We start from the raw sequence: 27,107 nt of genomic DNA, 5'->3' as shown, positions 1-27,107 counted from the left end.
GGCGGGGACGCAAGGTCCACCCTGCAGCTCACTTTCCTTGCGGAGCCCCCTGGGCACGGAAGCAAGCGTCTACGCAGTGAGGGTGGGGCCCGTACGGGCAGGGCAGAGGCTCAGAGGGCGGGGGCCCGGGTGGGCAGGCGGGTGCTGGGACCACCCTCGGGGCCGCCAGACGGCCCTGGGCCGGGAGAGGACGTTCTGGAAGGCCAGCCCCGGCCACTATCCCAGGAGGCCGGTAGGGACAGGGGGGGCTTTCTCCACGGCAGAGTCAGTGGTGGCTGCCACCATGGGGCTGGGCACGTAGTTGAAGGGGGGGACGCGGGCGGAGCGGCTGGGGGAACCGTGTCGGCTGGCGGGGACGAAGGGGCCGGGGGCGGGCGCCTTGGCGGGGCCCGGCCCGTCCACGTCGCTGCCGAGGAGAAGGGAGGGGGCGCCGCCGGTCGTGGCCTGTGGGGTTGCCCAGCTCTCCAGGCTCGGGGACGTGCTCGAGTTGGTCTTGGCAGCCGCGAAGTCCTCGGTCTGGACCACGGCGTCGCTGGTCTTGCGCTGCGGAGGGCCTGTAGGGCCGTCCTCCGGTGAGGAGCCCAACAGGGGCAGGGCGCGGGGGGGCAGTGTGCTCCGCAGGATGTGGGGGACGTCCTCATCCCGGATGCGACGCCACGTGGTGCCCGGTGCGGCCTCCCCGGTGCTGCTGCGGGGCGTGTTGTCCGCCACAGGCCCAGGGGCGGGGGCGTCGGGCCCGCGGGCCACACTGATGTGAGGCAGGGAGGCGTGGCGCTTGACCGACTCGGGCCGGGCGGCCGGCGTGCGGACCGGCAGGCGAGATGGGCTCTCAGAGCTGGTGCGCCGGGGCGGCCGCTCGCCCAGGCCGGGCCGGGCCGTGGGGGGCCGCTGGGGGGCGGGAGCCTGCCGGGGGGCCGCCCGCAGCTCATCACAGCGCGAGGAGCATAGGAAGACGGCGGGTAGCGCAGGCCGGCCGCGGCGGGGCAGGCCGGCCTGGGCAGCCGGGGTGGCGGCCTCGTCGGCGGACAGTTCAGTGCGTCGGCGGCGCAGCAGGCCCGGTGACTCCTTGATGAAGGTCAGCTGCCGCCGGAAACCGGAGCGGTCAGAGGCCTCGCTGCCGCTGGAGCGGGCGGAGGCCACACGCACCAGCCCTGGGCGGCCCCCTCGGGCCCTTGGACCTGGCTCTGGGGCTGCCCTGGCCAGGGGTGGCGGCCCCCGCCTAGTGGGCCTCTGCATGAAGGGGATCCGCACGGGCGACTTCTGTGTCTTGTGCTGCTTGGCCAGCAGGGCCCGAGCGGGAGTCTTGGTTGCGGGGGAGGCCCCGGGGCCGGGCAGGGGTCCTGCGGCCTGGGCGGCCGGGGGTGACCTCCTCGGCAGAGGCTGTGAGGCCGGGGAGGTCTGGGAGGAGCTCGATGAGGGGGTCTTGGCGAGGCGGGCGGGTGGCGTGGCGCTCCTCTGAGGGGGGCTCAGCGCTGCCAGCTCCGAGATCTTGCCGGGTCGGTGCAGGCTTCGAGACCGCTGCTGCCCCGGGCCGGGGATTTTGGCGGGGGCTGCTGGCTGCACTGGACTTCGGGCTCCCGTCTTTCTTGGCACACTGCGGGGCCCAGGGGCACCTTTGGGCTGGGCCCGGGTGGCTGGGCTGGGCATGTAGATCACCGTCCGTCCCCGGAGCACGGCTGGCACCCCGGACGCGGCCTTCTGAGTGCCACGTGGCTTCTCCAGGCCACCGCTGCGCTGGGCCAGAGCCCTGTCCCGTTTCTCTGGTTGCATGGCACTGCCCGCCTGGCCCTCTGCCCTTGGCCGTAGCCCCTTCCTGTGCAGGGGAGGCTGCAGGGTGGAGCCCACCGACCGCCCTGAGGCAAAGGACAGCACGGAGTCGGACTCGGAGGAGGCCTCGCAGGTGGCCGCCGCCGCTGCCTGGTGTAGCCACGTGACGATGGAGTTGGCCCCCTCCTGGATGGCGCGCCACTCGACGCTGTCCAGGTCTGAGGCGTGGTCCGAGCCCGCCGCCTCCTCACTGTGCTCCCGGGGCCCCTCTGCTGGCCTCTTCTCCTGCTGCACCGCTCTGGACTGGCGGCACCCTGGGCCAGACACCTGGGGCCGGCGCCTGGGCACGGCTGAGCCAGTGCAGCGCCGGAGCAGCTCTGCCTCGGCCCGTGGGCGGGGGGCGCCGTCCCGCCTGCCCCTGGGGCCTGGGTTCTTGGTGACCCCTGGCTCACGGGCTCGGGGCCGGCTGTCCGCGCGCTCAAAGGGCTCAGGCTCGCTCAGGGAGCTGGCGGAGGAGCTCAGGGAGTAGCATGGTGGCGTCTCATCAGCGATGAGGCTGGGCTGGGTCCGGCCGGGCAGCGCAACCTTGGGCGCAGCGACCTTGGGCGGTGCGACCTTGGGCGGTGCGACCTTGGGCACAGCCTGCACCTCCTTCCTGCCACCAGCCGGGAACTCCCTCTTCACCGCGCGGGGGATCGCAGATGCCCGCTGCGGGGGTACCACCACCGCTGCTGCGGACGGCTCTTCGTCTGAGTCGTTGCCGTAGAAGCAGTACACTGCCTCCTCGGTGGGCGTCGTGAGGCACAGAGACTGCAGGGCCCCTTCCCCACGCGCCCGGGCCGGGCGGGAGCTGTCCCTGTCCCTGCAGGCGCTCGGGGGCCGGCAGAGGGGCAGCTCCAGCCCTGCACGGCTCCTGCCAGCCCCTCGGGGCTGCTCTGTGCTCCGGGGCTGCTCTGTGCTCCGGCCCGTGCCCCCCGCCCTGTGCCGGTGCCCGGCGGGCTGCCTGGTGGGGGCGGCACGGCCCGCAGCCTTCTGCCCCTGCGCAGGCCCGCCGTCCCCGGGGGGTCCCTGCAGTGTCTCCTCACTGAGGGAGGTGGCGCTAGAGAAGGTGACCGGTGTGCCCTCGGCCGAATCGGTGCAGGACTCATCCTCCCGTGCCGGGGCGGGCACCAGCATATAGACAGGCACGGGCAGGGTGCGGTGGCCAGGCACCAGTGCCGAGGCCACCTTGCGGAGCCGGGCGGGCACAGACCCACCCAGGCACTCGCGCAGCAGCTCCAGGTCCCGGTCGGTGGATGTTGGCCCTTCGAGGCGGCCGCCAGCCTCATCCCGCCGGCGGTGCCCGGGGCCCACGCCTCCTGCACTGCTGCGCTCAGGGCAGGCCGGGGGCAGCAGCCGCAGCTCCACGTCCTTCTGCACGTAGAGCTCGTGCAGGGCCAGTGCGCTCAGGCTGGAAGCACACGAGAAGTTCTCGTCGGGCTTCTCCACGGTGAAGCGCACGCTGCCTGCGTCCAGCTCGGACGGCAGCCGGCAGCGTTCTCGGCAGTCGGCGATGTCCAGGAAGCGCTTCACGTAGCTCTCCCACTGCAGGCTGAACTGGGTGACCTCACGCTCACCCGGCGGCGCGGGGGCCGGCGGGGGTGTCTTGCTGCGGCTCGGTGGCATGGTCTGCCCAGGGCTGTCGGGCAGCTCGCTGGGGCTGACTGTACCACTGCCCAGCCCGCTGCACGGGTCGCTGGCGACAGAGCTGGCGATGGATGGGCTCTCGAAGCTGCCCAGTGAGCTGACCGAGCTGCAGCGGCTCAGCACCAGCGGCGTCTCCTGCACGCAGTTCTCAGATGAGCTGGATGGTGTGGCATCCTCCACCCCCAGGCCCCGGCCCCGCTGAGGCACCGGGATGGCCATGGGCAGGGAGGCGGCCCCCGGCCCCTGCCAGGCCCCGTCCAGCCCGGCCTCGCTGGGGCCGGCCTCCTCCAGCCCCTCCAGGGACAAGTCGCTGTCGTCCAGGTCCCCGGCCTCACTGGGCCCTGGGCGGCCAGCCGAGGACAGTGAGGACAGGGAGCTGCAGCGGGACAGGCAGAGGGGCGCCTTCTCTGCCGCCAGCTTCTCGGGCACCTTGCTCAGGTCCTCTGCGGCCAGCCAGGCCTGTTTCCGGGCTCTGGGGGCCAGGGACCCTGCACCCGCTCTGGCGGTGCCCTCAAGCAGCGGCACATGCTGGTAGGTGGGTGACAGCTTGATAGTGCACACGCGGGCATCTGTGGCCGCGGTGTCCCGGGCCTTGGGCTCAACGTGGCCGCTGGGCAGGTTGAGGTCAAGCTGGCTGGGCCGCGCCCGGCCGCACAGGGGTCCCTCGTAATGCTCGGCCAGCGCGGCCAGCGAGCAGGGCTGCGAGTGCTCACGGGGACAGTGCCCGTCGCTGGTGCTGCCGCTGTTAAGACTGTCGTTGGAGAGGCTGGCGTGGGCTGCCTTGAGCCGCAGCAGCGGGTGAGCCCGGCCGCCGGTCTCTCGCCGCCCCGCCTCGGGCCCCCGGCAAGGGGAGCAGGAGTGCGCGCGGCCCTCCCGCGGGGCCTCCTGCCCAGGATCCCCAGAGCTGAGGCTGAAGCTGTCATCGGATGAGGTGTGCAGGGCCGAGATGTCCTCCACCAGCCGGTCGATGCGTGCCACTGCCAGTGCCAGCTTGGCCTTGGCCCTGGCTGCAACAGCTGCCTCCCCGCCGGCCTCCTTCTCGGACTCCAGGCCGCCCCGGCGGGCGGGCGGGGTGCGGGCCAGCGCCTGGCCCTGCAGGAAGGGGCTGCCCAGGAAGAGGGGCAGCACGGCGGGGCTGGCGGGCTCAGCAGTGGCGGCAGCAGCAGTGGCCAGGGAGGGTGCGTCGTCATCATCGAAGCAGCCTGAGTCGGAAGCGTAGTCCTGGGCCAGGCCGTCCAGGTGGCGCAGGGGCGGCAGCGGCTTCTTGGAGGCAGCCTCAGCCTCGGGCAGGCCCTGCTTCTCCAGGTGGTCGAGCGCCTGCGCCAGGTGCCGCGCGTCTAGCGCGGCCTCCAGCGCCCGCTGCTTGCGCACGTACAGGCTGGGCGCACAGGCGCCGGGGGAGACGGCGGTAGCCGCCGCCTGGTACTTGGCGGGCCGGTGGGCCAGCAGGTTGCGCAGGGCAGCGGCGCTGCCCATGGCGATCATCTTGTGCTTGGAGTGCACCAGGTTGCGCAGCATGCCCACAGCGCCCAGGTCCCACAGCAGCTCCTGGTCACCGGCGCTGCGGGCCGACAGGTTCCAGAGCGTGCCGCATGCGTTGCTCACGATGGTCAGGCTGTGCGACGTCAGGTGCTGCAGCAGCGTCTGCAGGCAGTTGTGGTCCCGCAGCACCTGCCTGCGGGGGCCCGAGGGGTGAGGAGGGGCGGGAGGGGTGCGTCAGGCCCCCTGCCCAGCCCGGACCCCAGCCCACCGGCCGCGTGCCCGCTGACAGGACCGTGGCCACGTGGGGCAAGTCAAAACAGAAGGTGCCCAGGTAACTTTGCATTTCAAAGGAAGGGATATATTTTTAGTAAAAGCATGTCCCAAATATTGAATGCACTGTACTTGTGTGAAAGCTTTCGTTTATTAATGTCAACAAACTATTTATGAAACAATACTGATGCGTTAATATTACTTTTTAAAATGAAATTTCATTAAAACCATCTCATTTTATTTCTTTAATTTTTATTATACATTGGAGTACAGCTGATTTACAGTGTTGTGTTACTTTCAGGTGTACAGCTAAGTGATTCAGTTATACATATACATATATCCGTTCTTTTTCAGATTCTTTTCCCATTTAGGTTATTACAGACTATTGATTGGAGTTCCCTGTGCTACACAGTAGGTCCTGTTGATTACCTATTTTATGTATAGTAGTGTACAGTATAACTCATTTTAGGGCACCTAAATCTTGTGATATTTGGGATATATATACTAAAGACAGATTTCTGTTTGCTTTTAAAAATACTAAGTATTGTTTCTTAATTATTGGCATTACTAGTAAATAAATGTTTTATTTTACATGGTAAGATCTTTAGCACAAGTATCTCCCATGCAACATTCGGGGATAGTGTTTTTAAAAGAAAACAAAAATCTAAGTATTGTTTGTTAATTATTAGTAAATCAATGTTTTATTTTAATTGATAAAGTCTTTAGCACAAGCATATCCCATGCAGTATTTAGGATATGCTTTTTAAAAGTTACGTGTTTTCATACATCTGAAGCATTACTTATTAGTAGTATTAAATAATTTTATTTTAATAAAGAATACATTTTTACTATTATTTATAAAATAATGCTTTTTTTTTTTTTTTTTTTTTTTTTTTGCGGTACGCACGCCTCTCACTGTTGTGGCCTCTCCCGTTGCAGAGCACAGGCTCTGGATGCGCAGGCCCAGCAGCCATGGCTCACGGGCCCAGCCACTCGGCAGCATGTGGGATTTTCCCGGACCGGGGCATGAACCCGTGTCCCCTGCATCGGCAGGCGGACTCTCAACCACTGCGCCACCAGGGAAGCCCCTATACTTATACTTTTTAACGGTTACGTATTTTCATACATTAGAAGCATTACTTACTGTTAACGTTACCTAGTAAGAAGTTAATATTTATGTTAATGAAGAATAAGCATTGTTTACTACTTAGTGCATAATAGTTTGAAAAAGAACAAGCATTATTAATATGACTTAGAGGGCTTCCCTGGTGGCGCAGTGGTTGAGAGTCCGCCTGCCGATGCAGGGGACGCGGGTTCGTGCCCCGGTCTGGGAAGATCCCACATGCTGCGGAGCGGCTGGGCCCGTGAGCCATGGCCGCTGAGCCTGCGTGTCTGGAGCCTGTGCTCCGCAATGGGAGAGGCCACAACAGTGAGAGGCCCGCGTACCGCAAAAAAAAAAATATATATATATGACTTAGAATGCTACATATATTTTTACTAAGTTAATTTAAAATGTGGTATGAGTATATCCCAGGCAGTATTGGGGATGTATTTATACTAAAAACAGTCAGCGACCAGGGATGCATCGGGCCAACCCATTCGCAGGAGGACGAGGTGAGGCTCCCCGTGGTTCAGTGCAGAGGGGGAGCCGCCAGCCCCACGCCGGCTGCTCCCAGGCTCCACCCGCCCAGCACCCTCCCCTGCGCCCCCAGCTGACCTGTAGTCCTCACGGGTGGCGATGAGGCTGGACACGTTGCGCAGGATGCCGCCTCCACTTTCAATGATGGCCAGCGAGTTGCTCTGGCACTTGTAGGTCAGTGTGCTGACCAGGAAGCCCAGGGCACCGTCCACCTGGCAGATGGCGGCCTTGTTCTCCGTGCTGTGCGCTGAGAGGTTCCACAGGGCGCTGAGCACACTCTTCAGGGTGGACTCCTGGGCGCGGGGCAGGAGCAGGAGGGGGTCAGCGGTGGGGGCCCCAGCCCCGCCCACCCCCGGGCCCTCTCCCTTGAGGCGCCGACACCAGGCACCCAAATGCTTCTTCGAGTAGAAGTCAAAAGTAACACAACTAGTGGCTTCCCTGGTGGCACAGTGGTTGAGAGTCCGCCTGCCGATGCAGGGGACGCAGGTTCGTGCCCCGGTCCAAGGAGATCCCACATGCCGCGGAGCGGCTGGGCCCGTGAGCCATGGCCGCTGAGCCTGCGCGTCCGGAGCCTGTGCTCCGCAACGGGAGAGGCCACAACAGTGAGAGGCCCGCGTACCACACACACACACAAAAGTAACACAACCGACCACGGCAACATCTTTTGGGTTGGAAGACCCTGGCCTGGACCCGCTGCCAGGTGGCGGGTTGTCCGTCTGGCTTGACTTCCCCCCAAGGTGGCGAACTCACCACCTGCTGCCAGTGCCTCCCGGCCACGTGGCTGGCACTCCGCAGCCGTGGCCCCCACCACCCCGCCCGGTGCCCACCTTGGAGGCTCGCAGGACGCACTGCATCAGGGCCGTCATGCTCCCCACCTCCCTCAGCACCTTCTTGCTGTTGATGTCCGCTCTCCAGGACAGGTTGCGCAGGATGCTGGACACCACCTGGGCGAGTGCAGGGCAGGCCGTGTGGACCTGGGCCCGGCTTCCAGGGTGGCTCGCAGGGCCCACCCGCAGGCCCCACGACGGCAGGTGGCAGAGCCCAGGGGACGCCCCCCACCCCCGGCAGCACCGCAGCCCCCCGGGTACCTGGTGCAGCTCCTCACTCTCGGACGCCAGCTGGGCCACGATGGCCTCCATGCAGCCCCGGCGGGCGCACAGTGCAGCCTGTGGGGTGACACAGGAGTCATGCCATGGCGGGGGGGGGCACCTCCCACATTGACTGAGCACCTACTATATGCTAGAGCTCGAACCCCACCCCCCATCTTCACCACCACAGGGGAGGGAGAGCACACGCCCTGTTGCTCTGATGAGGACACAGGCTCAGGCAGGCACAGACACCCTGTCCAGGTCCCGAGGCCTCCGCTCCACAGGCAGCAGCAGAGGGGTCAAGAGGATGGCGGCCTGGACCCCGGGCCTCAGTCTCCCCGCCTGTTCCCACCTCTCAGTGCTGCTCTGAGGCGGGGAGGAGGCCAGTGGGGCTTAGCCTGGGCGATGCTGGCCCGCCCGCCGGCCCACCCAGGCACCTTATTGGCAACGTCCCCGAAGGTTAGGTTGGTGAGGGTCATGCCGGCGTATCGGCGCAGAGCCAGGTTGAGAGGGTCCCGGGTCATCTTGTGCATCTCATAGTCGACCTGCAGTAATTCCGCCACGGCCTGCAGCCCACCTGTGCAGACACGGCAGGGCTGGGGGCAGGTGGGCCCCCCCCAGCCCACCTCCCAGCCTCTGCCCGCGCAGCTCACTCCACCTATACGCCCTCCCCTCCCTCCGATCTGCTCTCCTCGAGCCCACCTTTGAAGCCCAACTCAGGACACCTCCTCCAGGCAGCCTTCTGCCTGGCTGGCCCAGCCCCCTGGGTGGCCTGCGCCTTCACGCCCACCTCTTTTCTGCCCTCAGCCCCCAGTCACACTTCGTCCGGCTGCCGGGCCTTTGCACATGCTGTTCCCTCTGCCCGGGATGCTCTGTCCCACTGTTCGCCCAGTTTCCTGGGTCCCCTTCTGCTCAAGAGTGACTTACTCAGGGAAGCCCCCAACTCCCCAGATGAGAAGCTCCCGAACCATTAGCCAGCAAGCTGCTGAGGGCAAGGCTGGTGGCCGCCCCACTGCGTCCCCAGGACGGACCGGACGGCGTGTGCTCAGGAGCCACTGCTGATGGCCCCCACACACGATTTTTTCCCTTTTTTTCTTTTTTAATTTTTTGGCCATGCCACGCAGCATGTGGGATCTTAGTTCCCCGACCAGGGATCAAACCCGCGGCCCCTGCAGTGGAAGCTCGGAATCCTAACCACTGTACCGCCAGGGAGGTTCCTGCACACACAGTTCTTTACTCACTAGGACAACTGGGTTCTCACTTTACAAAGAGTAAATGGTCGGGACTTCCCTGGTATCCAGTGGTTAAGACTCCGTGCTTCTAAAGCAAGGGGCGCCCGGGGTTCGATTCACGGTCAGGGAACTAGATCCCACATACTGCAACTAAAAGCCTGCATGCCCCAACTAAAAGATTCTGCATGGGGACTTACCTGGTGGCGCAGTGGTTAAGAATCCACCTGCCAGTGCAGGGGACACGGGTTCGAGCCCTGGTCTAGGAAGATCCCACATGCCGCAGAGCAACTAAGTCCATGTGCCACAACTACTGAGCCTGTACTCTACAGCCCACGAGCCACAACTACTGAGCCCATGTGCCACAACTACTGAAGCCCGCGCGCCTAGAGCCTGGGCTCCGCAACAAGAGAAGCCACCGCAATGAGAAGCCCGTGCACCACAACGAAGAGCACCCCCTGCTTGCTGCACTAGAGAAAGCCCGCGCGCAGCAACGAAGACCACAACGCAGCCAAAAAAAATTTTTTAGTTAAAAAAATAAAAAGATTCTGCATGCTGCAACTAAGACCTGGTGCAGCCAAATAAATAAATATATATATATATATATATTTTAAAGAGTAAATGGTCAGCAGGAGCAGAAGGGAAAGAACCTGCAGGAACCCAAACACACGCAGCCCTTCCCCCTGGTTCAGCAACAGGATTGTCCTCAGGACCCGGGACCAATGAGGCAGTTTTCCTGAAGAGCACGCCAGTGGGGACCACCCTGGGGAAGGGGCTTAGCAACACAAACCTACAAACTTCCAAAGCGAACCTGTACGTGTGTGTGCACAGCAGCACGAGTCACATCAGGCAGAAGGTGGAAACAGCCTGAGTGTCCATCACCAGATGATGGAGAAACACACCGTGTCCCTCCACACACGGCGACGTCCCTCAGCCACGAAAAGAGGTGAAGCCCTGACCCTCGCTATCACATGGATGGACCCTGAGAACACGATGCTCAGTGAGAGAAGCCAGACACAGAGTGTGTCATTCCATTGATGGGAAATGTCCAGAACAGGCAGATCCACAGACACAGAGCATGGGTTCATGGTTGCCAGGGGCTGGGGAGGGAGATGGGGGGCTGAGTGGTTAATGGGGATAGAGTTTCAGTTTGGGAAGATAAGATTAAAAATGGTTAAGACAGTAAATTTTATGTTACATATAATTTACCACGGTTTAAAAAAATGTTGAGGGAATTCCCTGGCGGTCCAGTGGTTAGGACTCGGTGCTTCCACTGCTGAGGGCCCGGGTTCAATCCCTGATTGGGGAACTAAGGTCCCGTAAGCTCTGCAGCGTGGCCCAAAACAAAATTAAAATAAATTTTAAAAATGTTTAAATATGTAATTATAAGTTGGAGTGGGGAGCTTCCAAAGCCTTTTTGCTTCTTAATCTGGAAACTCCACTCCCGGGAACACACACAAAGAAAAAAAATAACAATAGGGAAAAAGGTTGAACTGAACTGCGTGGGGCACTTTCACTGGATGAGCCACTCAGCTCATCATGCATCCCTTGCCTGACTGACAGACACCAGTGACATGCCAGCATTTTCATCTCAGGACCCCTGTACACGCTGAACATTTTTTCGAGGACCCCAAAGATTTCACTTGGATTACAGCTCAATATTTATCATACTGCCACCAACAACTAGACAAACATCCCAATCGAAAAATGGGCAGAAGACCTAAATAGACATTTCTCCAAAGAAGACATACAGATGGCCAACAGGCACATGAAAAGATGCTCGATGTCACTAATTCTTAGAGAACTGCAAATCAAAACTACAGTGAGCTACCACCTCACACCCGTCAGAATGGCCATCGTTAAAACATCTACAAATAACAAATGCTGGAGAGGGTGTGGAGAAAAGGGAACCCTCCTACACTGTTGGTGGGGATGTAAGTTGGTGCAGCCATTATGGAGAACAGTATGGAGGTTCCTTAAACAATTAAAAATAGAATTACCATATGATCCAGCAATCCCACTCCTGAGCATATACCCAGACAAAACTATAATTTGAAAAGATATATGCACCCCTGTGTTCATAGCAGCACCATTTACAATAGCCAAGACATGAAAGCAACCTAAATATCCATTGACAGGTGAATGGATAAAGAAAACGTGGTATATATAGATACAATGGAATATTACTCGGCCTTAAAAAAGAATGAAATAATGCCATTTGCAGCAACATGGATGAACCCAGAGATTATCATACTAAGTAAAGTAAGTCAGACAAAGACAAATACCATATGATATCACTCATGTGGCATCTAAAATATGACACGAACTTATCTATAAAACAGAAACAGACTCATGGACACAGAGAACAGACTTATGGTTGCCAAGGGGGAGGGATTTGGGGGAGGGATGGAGTGGGAAGCTGGGGTCAGCAGATGTAAGCCATTATAGACAGGATGGATAAACAACAAGGTCCTACTGCAGAGCACAGGGAACCATATTCAATATCCTGTGATAAACCATAATGGAAAAGAATATAAAAAAAGAATATATATAACTGCATCCCTTTACACCTGAAACTAACACAACATTGTAAATCAACTATACTTCAATAAACAAAAAATATTTACCACTCTAGAAATGAAAACAGAAATCTTTTAACCCCAGAACGCACAGCCCAGCGGTCCTCAGAGTAGGAGTGCCTGGAAAACCCCTCTGAACACACATGCGCACGAAAGTGAAAAAGGCAGATCGCATCTTCGTGGAATTATCAACATAGCAGTGAGTGTGCAGGCCTCTTGGAAGGAGCTTGCTAACCTCCAGGCATCCCTGGACCGGCTGGTGGAGGAAGGACTCCAGACCTGTGCCCTCTTGTAAAATGTCGGCCACTCCAGATGCGCCCCCGGAAAGGCTGCGCCTGGGCGCTCCCTCCCACCCCCCCATTGGGTTTCAAGCGCCCGAGTCTATGTGGCCGGACCACGTGAGACCCTACAGAACCTTTTGAGTGCTTTGACCATCTGCCGGGTGAGAAGTAGTGCCTCGTTTGGCTCTTGATATTTCCGTTCCCCATGTTTTGATTACTTTTATGCAGAAAAGATGCTGTAGTACTCCCAAACCTAAAACCTCACAGGGTCACTCCGCCTCGACCACCCAGTAGCTCCGATTCACCTTTTCTCCTGGCTTCCCGGCCTCTCCCATTCTCTGAGCCCTAGGACCACTAGTGCCGAGAACCTGCCCTGCGCTGGGTGAGGCCCGGAGGCCAGCCAGATTGGGGGTAGCTCCAGCTCGCGGGGGTGGCGAGGGGCACTCACCCAGCTCGTTCATGGCGCGGCGGTATTCCTCGTCGAAGGACAGCTTCATCACGGCGCAGGTGGCCTGGCAGATCTGTGGCTCGATGGGGACCGGGGCTGTGGGCAAGGGGACCGGGTCAGAGCCCTTCCACTTAAGGAAATGTTGCCTGGTGGGTCCCCGCCCCTCCCTGCAGTCTCCACCCTGCAGACCTGCCAAGACCTGGAGCTTTACAAAGTGCTGCCTGCCAGGCGTGCGGGGTCACCCCCAGAGCGGCCCCTCTGAAGTGAACAAGGGTGGGGGAGCGCCTGCCTCACCCAGCCTGGTGCTTAGCGTCTGATACTAACTTTGCAGGCGGCCCCAACAGCTAGGAATCTCAAACTCTGCCCCCGCCTGTCAAGGGTTAACTACAATCGATCCGTTCAATCAACGACCATTTCTTGAGCATCCACCTTGTGGCTATCCCTTTGCCAGTGTGTCTTCACAGGTTCCCAGGGGGCCTCAGCCGGCGCGTGGCACAGAGCAGGTGCCCGGCAAAGGCCAGAGGCCGCTGTTACTGCCAGCGGTGCTGCCCTGGCACCCGGGGAGCCCAGGCTGCCGCCCAGCGCACAGAAGCTGCTTGCTCACTCACCGCCGCTGGCGCCGCCGCCCTCGGGCCCACCGTCCCGGGCCTGCAGCCAGTCCCAGCAGGTCTCACAGTAGGCACGGATCTGCTCGAGCACGTGCAGGACGCGCATTTCCTTGCGCGCCAGACCCTGGTCCGGCTGGGAGAAGACGATGTTGTGCAGCGCTGCGTTGGCGCGCATGCGCGCATCCTTGGCTCCCGGTGCCCCTGGGGTCCCGTTGCGACCCCCAGTCCCGGCCTCGGTGCCGTGCAGGATCTGCAGCAGCAGCGGCAGGCAGCCCGAGCGGCGCATGGCCACGCAGCTCTCAGGTGAGCTGGACATGGCGAGCAGCGTCCGTGCCGTGTCCTCCTGGTCACGCGTCGCCAGCATGGACAGCAGCCAGAAGACCACCTCCACCTGCGAGAGGCAGGAGATGTCAGGGTGGGGAGCCCCGCCTGGCTCACCTGGCCCCAGCCGGGCCCAGCTGCACTCCCCCTAAACGGATGGGAGTCCTATGACCTCAGCCCAGGAGAATCTCTTGCTCACCCCACTACCCTCACCCTGTATCCTCCCGGGGAGCAACACACACGCGCACACACACACACACACACACACACTCACTCTCTCTCTCTCTCCCTCCCTCCCTCCCTCTCTCCCTCTCCCTCTCTCTCCCTCCCTCCCTCTCTCTCTCTCTCTCCCCAGAGATGCCCCCAGCCCATGACCATGCCAGGCTCCGCACCACAACCCAACCTCCCGACTCACTCCAACTCAGGGTGACCCTCACCTGGGGCTGCTTTATGGAGGCCTGGAGAGGGAGGGGCCTTCAAATGCAGCAGGGATGCAGGATCCACTTCCCTGTGTATCCCAACCCAGCCGGCCGCCACTGCCCCGACCCCGCCTCTCAGCATCCCCCACCCCCCGGACTTCCCTCACCTTGCTGTTGCCCGGCTGAGGGGCACCATCCTCAGGGTGCGTGGGGACCTCGGCCTCTGGGTCCTCATCCATCGGCATCGACTTCACTGCCAGCAAGGCCTGTGGGGAGAACGCCAGGCCTGCGGGTTCCGCCCAGGGGCACCCCAAAAAGCGCCCAGACGACGATGTGGCGGGGGCCGCAGACGGATTCCTGAACCCTGGGCAGGGCCTAGGGGTCCCCACTAGGGCTCTGACTCCGCTCCTCCTGGTACCTGGGGCTCGGTCTGTTGCACCCGGTCCTGCGCCGACAGCAATTCCTTGTCGATCTGCTCCAGGCGGGAAGCACGGATCTGCGTGGGAGAAAGGGCACACTGAGGAAATCCGACCCCGGCTCCGACTCCGCCCACACTCCCAATACGGCCCCGTCCCCAGTCCAAATCCTGCTCCACGCTGACCCCGCCCAGTCCCTGGTTTGGCCCCATCCATTGCCCAAACCCCACCCTGGGCTCTGACCACGCCTCCTCCTTGATATGGCCCACCCACTCTCGACCCCCCCCCAAGTTATCTGACTCCATCACTTCCTGGTCCCACCCAAGGCCCAACCCTCAAGCCCAGGCTCTGGCCCCGCCCACAACTTAAACCCCAAGCCATCCCTCCGGACCCACCTATTTTCTGACTTGGTGCCGCCATTTGACTGTCAACGCCCAAGTCTTGTTCAGACTCGGTTCCTCGCACTGGTCGCCCCGTCCCTATCGTTCTGGGACTCTGTCCTCTGAGCCGGGCTCTGCGCTAAGGCCCCTATGGCTCCGCTCACACCCAGCTCTAACTCTGGCTTCGCTTCCGGCGTCAGGCCCCACCCGCAGGAGTCTCTGTCCTCTGATTCGCCCGCAGGCATATAACCCCGCCCATTAATATCTGCGCTCCTCCCACAACAACATCTGCGCTCTGATCCTCCCGCTGGTGCAGGGCTCCGCCCAGGCTCCGCCCCAGCCGCACCTGCGCCCGCTGCACCATCTCATCCGAGGTGCCGAAGCGCTCCTCCATCAGCGAGCGGATGTGCTGGGCTTCGAACTCCAGCTGCTGCCGGATCAGATCCATCTGCATCGAGAACTGCTGGGAGGGGCGGGCGGGCCTCGGTGAGTTGAGGGGGGGCGATACCCGGGGGAGGGCTGGGCCTCCGCTCCGCCCCCCGCCATGGGCGGGGCGGGGCGGGGCGGGGCACTGCAAAACCCCGGGCAGCTCCGCGCGCTCACCGTCTCCACGTGCGGGAGTTCGTCCAGGCGCTTGGATAGGCCCTGCAGCTGCGAGTAATACCAGAGCTTCTCCTTCTCCTCCTTCTCGATCTCATTCAACAGAAAACACCTGGAGGAGGGCCGGTCGGTGGATGCGGGCTCACAGAGCGGGAGCCGTTGCCATATGTGTTTGTTTACCCTGATTTTTGTAATCACTTGTGGGGTGCTTACTGGGTGCCAAGTTTGATAGGTAATGTGGCAAAGTCTCGCCCGTGGTGCCCCCGGCACTGGAGTGGGGATGGAGTGCAGAAATTATTTGAAAGTAAAAAAGGTAACTCCTTTGTAAATTTTGGTCGTCGGAGAAAGGCTCTGAGGCTGTTCTAACACCTCTCGAACACCGGCTAATCTCCCTCTAGCCTACACAGGGCAAACTTCAGGCTCAGATTGCTCCAGGTGCAGTAGAGTCTCCCTCTTCACACCCTGTGAGGAGACCCTGCTATTCCCATTTTACAGAGCAGAAGTCTGAGGCTGGCAGGGGCTAGGGTTCTTGCTTGAGGTCAGACAGCAAAGCATGGACTTAACTCCAGGCTGCTCCAGAACTTCCCTGTCTGACCCCACACAACGCAGCTGAGCTGAGCTAGGCACCCAGACCCTGCCTCCTTCTTCTGGCCTCAGGCCCAGGTTTCTTGGGCCGCAGCCCTTTCTCCACAAAGGCTGCCTTGAGTCTCTCTGGCTCCAGGCCTGACTGTGAGCCCTGGCACTGGACACAGCCCTGTCCCTGGTGACGCTTGTGTGTCTAGGACCCCTGGGGACGTCTCCCAGGAGCCTTCCCCTCTGCCAGGAACGCCACCCCCCTGCCCTTGTCCTCCAGCTGAGGTCAGTTAGGCCAGGAAAGGGGGCTGAGGCGCCACATGGGGATGGGGCAGGGAGCGGGCAGGGGGGCTCATGAGGTAGGTGGAGCCTTGTGACCACTGCCTGTGACAAGGTTCCCCGCCATCTCACCGTTCCCGGTCCAGTTCCTCCAGCAGCTGGATGGTGGCCCGGCTCAGCTCCCCAAAGCTGTCCTTGGAGGGCCCAGAGCTGTGCACCGGGCTTCCCTCGGGGGTCCGGGCAGTAGGCTCGGGGACCAGAGCCGGGGGCTGGAACTTGAGGTTGTACAGGCTGGTGATGTCCATCTGCAGGGCTGGATGGGTGCAGAGGGAGAGGCTGACGTCAGCACGCTCCCTGCCCCCCCACCAGCTCCCTCAGGAAGCGGACCAGGGTTGGCCCCAACGTGCAGGGGGTGGGTCCCCAGACCAGCCCCTCACCTTTCAGCTGCTCCAGCACCTCGGTCTGCCCCGAGGACACCAGCACGCGGGCCTCCTGCTCCAGCTTGCCCTGCAAGTGCTTCAGGACCTCCTGAACATGGAGGCCAGAAAGAGAGCGGTCGGTGGTCCAGCCCCCTGTGAGATGCCCCTGTCCTGCCTGCCCATCCCTGGGCGCAGCACCCTGGTGTTTGTCCCTGGTGACCCGGGTCCACGTCCTCCGCCCAGCCTCCCCTCGCACCTTCATGCCCGACGTTTCTGTCTCCAGCTTGGACAAGTGGCTTGAGTTATCCCGAAGCTCCTGCCTCAGGTGACTGTTCTCGGCCTTCAAGGCCTCCACCTGCCGCACCAGCTGCTCGTAGGGTGCCACGGAGCTTGTCATCTTCAGCTCCTGCAGCGCCTGGGCCCACGGGAGAGAGGGATCATCCGAGGGTCTGGGTAGGGGGTGGCCCTCGACCTAAGTTCCAGCCCTGGGTTGGGTCTCAGGCAGGGGTGGCTGGCGTGGACTGCTGCAGGCGGGATGATGCTGGCCCAGGGAATCTGGGGGACAGACGGCCTGGCAGGTGGAGTGACGGACATAGGCAGGGACAACGGGAGACAGAGGGACAGAACTGTCGGAGAGGTGTGCAGACAGGCAGCTGAACTGACCAACAGACAAGACACAGACAGACACTGGCCCTCACTGTGGGGCTTTTAGACACACAGACGGACAGCTGGCTAGACAGATGGACAGCCAGACAGTTGAAACTGGCAGGGGGACTCACCAGCCCAATGCCACCAGGCTCAGAGACACACAGCCAGAGAGAGAGAGACAGACAGATGGACGGACAGCCAAGACCCTCTCCTGAATGAGCACAGCCGCCCAGAGGCTGGGTGGACAGACTGCCAGCTGGCCCAGATGCTGGACAATAAGATCGCCGTGAAGGTTCTAAGAAAGCGATGGATGGGCTGATGGTGGCCCCAGCAGCTGGACAGCCAGCCAGCCAGACCCAAACCCACCGTGGTCATCCTGGGGGTCTGCAGCCCGGACACCCCCTCCAGCAGCGGTTGGATCCGGAGTAGCTACCTGCTCGGCCCTGGTGCCCCTCCGGTCAGCCCTCTGTCTATCCCTAGAGCCTCTGGGGGCCCCTGCCCCCCCATCCCCTGGAGCTGCCACTGCCGCTTGCTCTTTGTATGTCTGTCTGCCCTTCTTGCTACAGCCCAGCCTCCTCCCTCTGTCCAGCTAGCCGGTGTCTCCTCCCTGGCTTGCCTCCCTGGCTTGGCCCTCTTGACCGAGCCGTCCCACCACCCGCCCCTCTTTCCTCTTTGTTCCCTTCCCATCAGCCCTCACCCCCTCCCTCCGCCTTTGTCTGAGATGCACCAATGGCAGCCCATCCCCTCCGCCACCTCCTCCCTGGAGCCCCCTCCCCAAATCAGTCAGCTGCCCCTACCCACAAGGGGGCACCTGCCCCTTCCCTCTCCCTCCACCACCGGGGCACACCCATTCCTTCACTCGCTCACTCATTCTCTCTCTCCTCCCCCCAGGAGCCCCCCACCCACTGTGGGCACAGCTGGGCCTGGAGTAGGGGTGGGGGGGCTCGGCCCCAAGGAGGAGTCAATCCATTCTAACCACTCAGAGGACCTACTGCGTGCCTGGCCTTGTCATCTGACACCTTGTCACAGTCCTGAGCCTTGAGTCTCAGGGATCACCATTCGACTGTTCCCAGAGAGAGAAACTGAGCCTGGGGGGACGCACCAGGCATGACTGGGACCCACACACTGCCCTGGAAGTGGTCACAAGTCCAGGCAGTGCTGGAAGCACACAAGCCCCGCCCCCGCTGCAGGCCTCGGTTTGCACACCTGAGGAATGGGGAGAACTCGGTCTACCAGGCTTGTCTTATGGGCCGACTAGAGGGCCAGGTGGGATGGTGGTCATGGAGCAGACAGGACAGTCCCATGGGTGACAGCATGTCAGGTGGGGGAGGCTGGCGCCTGAGGACCACAGTCCCCCCTCTTACTCTGATACTGATCCTGCCCGAGGCTCAGTCGGGGGTCCCAGCTGGGGATCAGGACCCACTGGCGCTGCGACAAGATCCCTGGGGTCCGGCTGGGGCCCTGTGTCCTGGCTGAGGCCACCATGCCATGCCCAGCCAGGGGGAAGCACTAGTCCCGTGCATGCCCCTCCCACTCGGCAAACCCAGACCCCTCCTGGGGCCCTCACCCCAGGCTGCCCCCAAGGGGCTCTACTGGAATGGCCCAGACCGAGCCTCAGACCTTTCACTCCCCCAACAGGAGTGACCCAGTGGTCACTCCTGCGTCCCCATCAGACTGAACTTGGTAGCAGGGCCATGCATCAGGCTCCCTCCTGTTCCAACCTGAGTCCCCAACACCACACTCCCACCAGCCCCTCAAGCTCTACCCAGCTGGCCCCTCCCAGGGCAGCCTCGCCAGCCTCTTCCCGGCCTCCCACGATCCCCTTTTCATGAACAGACAGAGGGAAAGTTGCAAGTTGGATTCCATTTCTCCCCTGCGCCAATGCCTCCACGGCTCCCCAGTGCCCTCAGCATAAGCTGTGAGCCCTCTGCATACAGCCCACATCACTGCCACCGGCAGCTCTCTTTCCCCCAGGCCATTCCACATGCAGTTCTCCTGCCCGGAGCACCTCTCCTAACTCCTGCCATCGTCACAAGGCCACCTCCTCCCTCCTGCCTGCCCCTCACCCACAGGCTGCCTCGGGGGACCGCATCCGAGATGTGTGCACCGATAGGAAAGCACCAATAGCTAGGGGTTTTGTCTGAATGACAGTGAGGGGCCGCACGTCCTCTAGTTAAGCTGCCACCCAGAGAGGTGCAGCACCATTCCCTAAGACACACAGTGGCTTGTCCGAAGACTCTGGGAGGTCTGGGTATTGAAACCTGTGAGTGGGTGTTTGCATGGGATCAACTGCAGCGACGCAGACGCCCACCTCCCTGGGACACAGTTTCTCCTCTGGCTCCGCCCTGAAGAAACGGAGGCTCCAGCCTGTGTGCTTACAGGCGCGGCAGAGAGAAAAGGACGGAGACTCCGGCAAGGCGGAGGCCGCACCCGCGCTGCCCTCCACCCAGGGAAGGCGCCCGCTTACTTTATCTCACTGGGGTTGGGCTGGCTGCGGTGCCGAGGGCCTGGGGGTTCCTCCCTCCGCGCAGCTACGCCGGCCCCGCCCAAGTTCCCAGTCCTTCGGGGCTGGGGCGGCCGCGGGGCGCGGGCTTCAGGGCTCCGGGGTTTCGGCGGGTTGGACGAGGACTCCGCGTTAGACAAAGCCCAGTCCGGGCCTCGCCAGGCGGCGCCGCCACTCCGGGCGCTGGGCGAGACCACCGCGAGCGGGGGAGGATGCAGGATGCAGGCGCGGCGGCCAATGGCGGCACGGGAAGATGGGCTGGTGCCATGGCAACAGCCAATGGTGGCCCGGGGCGGGGACCGCCGGCGGCTGCGGGGCTTCAGGCCTCCGAGCCTCCGAGCGGGTTTGGCGGGGTGTGTGTGTGTGTGTGTTTGTGTGTGTGCGTGTGTGTATGGGTGAATCCCCCTTAGGGAAGGGAGGCTCCCAATGACCATGACCTTATGTCCTCCACTCCATTCCGGGGTGAAATGGCCTTTCAGAACCTGCAGTGGCTGGATCTGCATAATTTGAGTGTAAGCCATCCAGTCTTGGGTGTTACATCAGAACCTTAGGGTGGAGGGAGGGAAGCTCCAGGGGCGGGGCAGGAAGCCCCTCCCCACGGATCCGGCCTGGCCTGGATCCGATGGGTCAGGGCAGGCCAGGGTTGGGGATCCAGCTGGACCACCCCGTCTAGCGTCCTGGCTGACATGGGGGATGAGCGTGGGGGATGGGTAGGCACGCTGGGGAGCACCTGGGACCCTACATCTCTCCCTGTCCCCCTGCCTGGCAGAGTGTCAGTGCCTCCGTGACTCCATGGCCCTTCCTACATTCTCTGAATCTCTGACTCTGTGTCTCTGTCCCATGTGGGACCCATAATTAACCCTCGCACAAGGGAAGCCAAAGGAGGGAGGGGGCTGGGCTCCCAGGAGTACCCGTCCCCAGCAGTCTCAGATCGTCAGTGGGTCCCCGGAGGCCACTTGAGGGTTTAACACCCAGAGGCCGAATCTGCAGCTGCAGCTCAGGCCGCCTGCTGCCCAAAGGACAAAGGAGACATGGGTTTGGGGCCTGCCTCTGTCTTCTCTTGGCTGGGGGGCCAGGGCGAGTCGTTCACCTGGAGACCCTCAGTTTCTCCCTCTGTAAAATGGGGAGGTGGCTGCAGCCTTTGTAAGGGCTGGTGCAGGGAAGGACAGGACAGGAGGGGCAGCCAAGGACACAAGGACCATGGCCACCATGATGTCTTCTGTTGGGCCGGCTGCAGGAGGCCCCTTGTGTCCCACCCTGGGACAACAACGCTGGGGGCGCCGAAAGAACTTGGGCCTTGCGTGTTCCAGAGCCTCCGGAGCCAAACACAGCCGCCCCCAGCCTGTGGGGCCCGGGAGGGAGTGCAATGGGCAGAAGGGCTCTTTCCAGAGGCTGGGAAGGCTGCACTGAGAAGGGGACACCGGTGCTGGGCCTCTTCAGCATGAATCAGAGTTGGGCATGGGATCAAGGAGGGGAAAAGCATTCCAGGCTGAGGGAACAACACATACAATGCCTGGAACCAGGAGAGATCAGAGCCCACTCAATGCATATGGACTTCAGCGGTGGGGCTGGACCAGAGAACTGATGAGGCATTTAGAGCAGGAGGAGTCCTGGGGCTGAGCTGACCATGGGAGAGCAGGGCAGACTGGACAAAGCTGGAATGGGGGCGGGGAGAGGACAGAGCCCAGGGCCGACTTCAGCTCCACCTGGACTCCCCTGCATGACCTGGGGCATGGCCTCAGTTTCCCATTTTGTTCACTGGAAGGTGGTTAGAGAATCCCTGCCCCAACCCCCATGGGACGAAGCCTCAGCTCCCCCATCCAGTCTTAGATGCCACTGCTCTCCAGGCCCCTCAGCCAGAACGTTAGAGCTGGCAGGGGGCTTGGAGGGTCCAATGGCTAGTCTTGTCCTCATACACAGGGGAAAACTGAGGCTCAGGGCAGGGAGCACGTTGCTTGAGTTCATGCGCAAGCCCCACCAGGCCCTCCCTGGGCGTTCCTCACCACTCTGGGTGGGGCTGGGGCCTGGAAGGTTGAGAGCACATGAGGGCTGAGACCCCAAGGCAAAATGCCCTTTGTCCCCAAGCCTCTGGAACATCACGTCCCTGACACCACCCCAAATCCTTGACCCTGTAAATCTTGGAGCCACAGCCAGAATGGGGCATCACTGTAAATTCTAGAAAGACAACAGCCTTCGGAACCCTCAGAGCCTCCCAGGACCCCAGGCCCAATCTCGGGGTGTCCAGGCCTAGTGCGGGGCCTCTTCCCAGTCTCCCTCCCTGGTATCGTCTGCTCCCTCTACCGCACAGGGCTCGATTCTCCCCATCCCCACCATAAAACAACGCCCCCCGAGCCTGGCACACAGCCAGGTTCATTCTTGGGCCTTCTGAGCCTGACCCCGGGCATCTCTGCCCCCTTGATTCCGCCCCCCTTCCCCACTGAACCTCCGCCGTGTCAGGGGCTGGGGGCGGAACCAGGAGCGTCCCCCGACTCGGAGCTGGATGGGGGTGGGGGACAGGGGAGCAGGAAGGCAGCAGGTGGTCATGAGATCACAGAGACGGGCTCAGGCTGGGTGAATGCGCAGGACCCTGACAGGTGAGGAGAGAATGCCACTGGAGGTGGGGGAGGGGTGGGGCCGGCTGGTCCAGGCCGCTTTCCCGAATCCCGACCCGGGATGGGTCGCCAGACCACGGTTCTGGGCCTCAGTTTCCCGGGCGTGGAGTGGGCGGGCTGGAGGCCCCTTCAGCACCGCGGACAGCTCCCGCCGGCCTCTGGGCTGTGCCCTCTGCGGGCGCCTCCACCCCGCCCTCAGGCTCCAGCCCAGCTCGAGGCGTGACCTTGGGCTCCCCGCTGCACCCTCCCAGCCTCAGTTTCTCTTAAAGAGGGGATATTATAGCCCCAGAATTCAGATTTCGGAGGCCAGCAAAGCGCTCGGGCCCGGTGGGATGGATATTACTATGAACATCCGCGTGGGCGAACATCTAAGTCAGCCCTACGCTCTGTGGCCAGAAGGGGAAACTGAGGCCTGGAAAGGTGTAGGGCGTGGCACGGTCCCCCACCCGCCTGCGCACGGCGGAGCCTCGGCAGAGCGACTCCCCGCCGCAGCCCTCCCGCCGCAGCCAGTCTTCTGGTCTGCGCAATGAGGAGGGGTCCGGGGGTCTGTCTCGGAGGCAGAAGGCTGGGCCCGGCGTGGCCGCGCCTGCGCAAACCCGGAGGGTGGGGGGGGTTGTGGCTGCGGCGCGGGGGAGGGGCTGCCAGCCCTGCGAACATCCTGAGGCGGTTTCCCTGGCAACGGTCTCCACAGCGACTGCGCGAGACCCCAGACCCTTGGCGATTCCCTGCGCGTGCACTTGCGCCTCCCGCTGCCGCGACCACCGTTCCCACGGTCCTCACCCCATTCCGGGCTGCGGCTCTCCCGCCCCAGCCGCGCCCACGGCCAGACCCCACGCCCCGCGGCCGGGACCCCCGCGCCCTACCTGGTCCCCGAAGAAGGCCGAGTGCAGCAGGCTCAGCAGCCCCAGGAGCCCCATGGAGCCGCGGCCGCCTCAATCAGTCTGCGCCCCGCCCCTCGGCCGCCTGGGGTGGAGGTGGGGGTGGGAGGGACGGGCCGGGAAGCCTGCGCCTGCGCGGAGCAAGGGAAGGAGGGGGGGGTCACACGGCGGGGCAGGCGGGGACTCTAACGCGAAGGGGGCGAAAGAGGGGGGAACTGTGGGGCCCGCCCGGGCGGGGGAAGGAAGTCTCGAGGGACTGAGGACTTGGGAGGGGCGGCGTGAGGAGATACCGAGTGAGGGAGATGGGGGCGGGGACCAGCGTGAGCGGAGGAGAGGGGAGGGGTGGGGGTCCAACGGGGTTGGGGAGCCCTAGAGAGGCGCGGGAGGGGTCCCTGGGGGCGGGGGAAGAGCAGGAAGGGGCTCTCACGGGAGCTGGAGAGGCGATCCGGTGTTGGGAAGTGGGCCCGGGGTAGGAGGGGTCCCCTGGAGGACGGAGATCTCGAAGGGACAGAGGGGGGCGCCGCCCTTCGGCCTCAGTCGGCTGCCCCCTTGGACAGTGTCCCCGCAGTGGCCGAGGCCGCGCGTTCCGTTCATTAGTCATTCAGCAAACGTTGGCTGCGCGCCTGCTGTTTGCCGGGCTCTGAACTGGGCGCTGGGCACGCGGGGGACTGGTGGGCGACACCACAAGTAAACCAACTTTCAGTCATTTACCGAACACTTATTAAACACCTACTGCGTGCTGGGCCTTATGCAGTGAATAGTCAAAACCCCTGCCCGTGGGAAGCTGACACTGGGGGGAGAGGGACCGATAGTCAACAGGAGAACATGTTGGCTAGAAGTGGGCGCTGAGGAGGAAACAGCAGGGGAGGTGGGGGGCGTGGGGGGCTACTGGGAAGGGCACTTGAGGGGTGACCCAAGAGAGAAGAGCATCCCGGCAGAATCAACCGCTAGCGCAAAGGGAGGGGGCAGGAGGTGAGGACGAGGAGGGGACTGGGCGGGTCAGGCCGTGCAGCGCCGGGGTAGGGGGACGAGGGAGCCAGCCCCCAGGGCGGCGGGCAGAGCAGGGACGCGCCCCGCTCGCTGCTCACAAGCGCCCTCTGGCGGCTTCGGGGAGAACAGGCCGTGGGAGGTACCGGGAGACGAGGCGGGGTCCGGGGCGACTGAGGGCGTCCGGGACGGGTGGGGTGGGGGATGGGGAGGATGGGGTGGGGTGGGGAGGGACGGGGGAGGGGGGTGGAAAGGGACAGTGGGGGCGTTATCACGAGCTCTGCTAAGTCCTGGGGAGTAGAGAACAAGCGGCGAGAAAAAGGGGCGCTACTGTGGCCGGGATGGTGAGGGCCGGCCTCCGCAAGCAGGTGCCGGGAATCAGCGGGAAGGGCGTCCGGCGGAGAGCGGAGCCCGTGGGAAGGCTGGGAGGTGGGAACTGGTTGGGAGAGGCCGAGGAACAGCGGGGGGCGGGGCTTCCTGGGCCACGGCGGACGCTGGGGAGGTCCCAGGAGGATGACACGCATTCAATTGACGTCCAGGTGGGAGATGGTGGAGGGCTGGCCAGGGTGGTAGCAGTGGGGCGGTGGGAAGCGACAGACCCAAGTTAGGTTCTGAAGCTAGCTGAGCGACGGGGGTGGGAGAGGGGTGTAGAGCCCCGAGTCCCAGCGAGGGAGTTGCCTGAGATGGTGGAGATGGCGCGCAGGCATGGGGGGCCCAGGACAGATTCCGGAGGGACGGGACAAAGCAGCAGGAACGTAGCGCGGCCTGAAGGCGGAGCCCGGGCCGCCACCAGACAGAAGGGCTGGGCGGGGACGTCCGGGTTTACAAGGACTCCCGCCTCGCCCCCTGGACCGCCCCGACAGTGCTCTAAGATTCGGGCGCCACCTGGCGGCTACAGTGAGCGCCGCAGTCTGGATAAGACAAGGTGTTCGATACAATACTAATATGCCGTCTCCTAATCATACGTAATTATTATACAAACTGCAGAAAATTAAAGTGATGATCATTGCCACTCCTGCCCTAAGCCCACCCAGGTGACCTGTGGTGGCCAGGCTGGAAGCTTCCTGTGAAGGTTCAAAAGGTGACCCTGGTTATGGGGGGCCTGATGAGGGGTTACACCAATGCTGCTGTCCCAGGGAGTTAATAATTTTGACTCCGCAGGCCAGGAAAGCACCGGAACGAATATGAATGGGCATGTCTGTGTGCCAGCAACTTTATTTACAAACAGATGGCAATGTTTGCACACCCGGGCCAGCACCCATCCCCACTTCCACCAGCACCGCTCCACTCCACAAGATGGAGGGGCTCACACCCCTGGCACATGCATTTTGCTCCTGCAGGAAGGCCTAGCAGCTCCAAAGTTACGCACGTTTGTACAGCTTTTCGTGCTCAGGGTCAAAAACCACCTCCCCACAAAGGGTCGGATTTGCCCAGGGCATTCCTCTCTCCTCTTCCAATCCAATGTAAAAAACATGTTTACTTCAGCAATTGCTTTATCTTTCCTTTTCCTTGTTTTTAAAATACATTTATTGATTTACTTATGGCTGTGTTAGTCTTTGTTGCTGCACGCGGGCTTTCTCTAGTTGCAGCTCATGGGCTTTGCGGTGGCTTCTCTTGTTGCAGAGCACAGGCTCTAGGACTCCTGGGCTTCAGTAGTTGTGGCACACAGGCTTCAGTAGTTGTGGCTCATGGGCTCTAGAGCACAGGCTCAGTAGTTGTGGCACATGGGCTTAGCTGCTCTATGGCATGTGAGATCTTCCTGGACCAGGGCTTGAACCCGTGTCCCCTGCATTGGCAGGCGGATTCTTAACCACTGCGCCACCAAGGGAAGCCCAACTGCTCTTTTAAATTATGGAATTTCCAAACAGGCAATTGAGGCCACAGTGGAGGGAGGCTACCTACTTCCTTTCTAGTTGTGGGGCCAGGCAGGCAGGTCCTGTTGTGACTGAAGTGTATCTGGTCCATGTTGCCCAGAGACCTTCCATGGCAGCCCTCACAAAGGCCTTTAAACTCACTGCGAGGCAGACAGCTAATCTCACCTGACACCCAAGCCTCACATGATGGATTCAAGTTTCTAGCTGGTTCTTCTGAAGCCCCATCAGGTTCAGGGGGCCATCCACAAGTGTGTCAGTGTTCTATCCACTGAATGGGCTGCCAGCCCCTCACTTCTCACCTTTGCCATCACCCAGGTGTCCTATCTAGTGTGCTGGACCCACGGGCTGCCTTCCCCACTCATCCTTCCCTCCTGCCAGGTGTAGGTCAGGCCCACCTGTCCTTTCTCAGTGCACAGAAGCTCACGGTTTCTGCAGGGCTCTGGCTCCTGGCATGTGCATGTGTGTTAGGAACTAGAGGTCCTGCAGCATTTTGACGTCTGTTTATACATCAGCCCTGTTCCTAACAGGTTGCTCTCTTCTCCTTAAGGGTTTATAGGAGAATAAATGTTCCTCCATGAATCAGGGACACGAGACAGACTGCACAGAATCTAGTCTCAGCACTTGGGTCCTTCTGCCAAACTGGGCCAACCTGAGTGCTTAATCCTGTCCCGCAATCTGTCTCCTGTCTTCTCCACTCGAGATTACACACGTTGAACTGTGCTTCCTGTTCAATCTAACTCCAGATCAAGATCTAACAGTACAAGCAAATTACGTTAAAACTGAAAATCTGGAAAAAGAGCCCAGAGCAGCAGTCACGGCGGGAGAAGCTCCTTTCAACCATCTCCTCCCCGCCTCCATGGCTGGACTGTGGCCGCCCCTCACATTCTAAACTGAGGTGCAGACTTGGGTGCCTAAAGGCCACCTGCAGGACACCCCCCTGCTCCCCACTTTGGCTGATGGCAACTCCAGCCTTCCAGTAGCTCAGGCAAGAACCTGGGAGTCCCATCCACTTTCTTCCATATCCCACCAGCAAGTCGCAGGGACCCCTTAGGGCCTCACTGCTGCTTGGACAGTCACCGTGCCTGTCCATCCACTGGGGCATCTGCCATCTTTCCCATCGT

General features: G+C 61.7%; 1 protein-coding gene across 3 annotated transcripts; it reads right to left on the bottom strand.

Annotated features, from left to right (window-relative positions):
* Window positions 1-216: 216 nt before the first annotated feature.
* APC2 (APC regulator of WNT signaling pathway 2) lies at window positions 217-23,662 on the bottom strand (the record flags this gene model as incomplete). 3 transcript variants are annotated; one of them, XM_082622099.1, is made up of 16 exons in its annotated part: window positions 23,553-23,662; window positions 23,111-23,256; window positions 16,741-16,899; window positions 16,503-16,593; window positions 16,198-16,378; window positions 15,217-15,325; window positions 14,960-15,076; window positions 14,236-14,313; window positions 13,985-14,083; window positions 13,078-13,468; window positions 12,470-12,565; window positions 8,370-8,509; window positions 7,933-8,010; window positions 7,672-7,788; window positions 6,923-7,137; window positions 217-5,128 (listed from the first exon to the last, which is right to left on the bottom strand). In XM_082622099.1, the coding sequence occupies exons 2-16, from the start codon at window positions 23,162-23,164 to the stop codon at window positions 217-219; spliced, it is 6,837 nt and encodes a 2,278-aa protein (XP_082478225.1). In that variant the 5' UTR covers window positions 23,165-23,256; window positions 23,553-23,662. The 3 variants fall into 3 exon arrangements, with proteins under 3 accessions (XP_082478225.1, XP_082478226.1, XP_082478227.1); XM_082622100.1 differs by having other exon boundaries at window positions 14,960-15,073; XM_082622101.1 differs by lacking the exons at window positions 23,111-23,256; window positions 23,553-23,662 and adding an exon at window positions 19,600-19,650.
* Between the last annotated feature and the right edge of the window lie 3,445 nt (window positions 23,663-27,107).

The sequence above is a fragment of the Mesoplodon mirus genome (genome assembly GCF_964341445.2).
Source record: "Mesoplodon mirus genome assembly, chromosome: 5".
Lineage (NCBI taxonomy): Eukaryota > Metazoa > Chordata > Mammalia > Artiodactyla > Ziphiidae > Mesoplodon > Mesoplodon mirus.
Note: the sequence above shows the minus strand (reverse complement) of the source record. Positions and strands in the feature narration are given on the sequence as shown.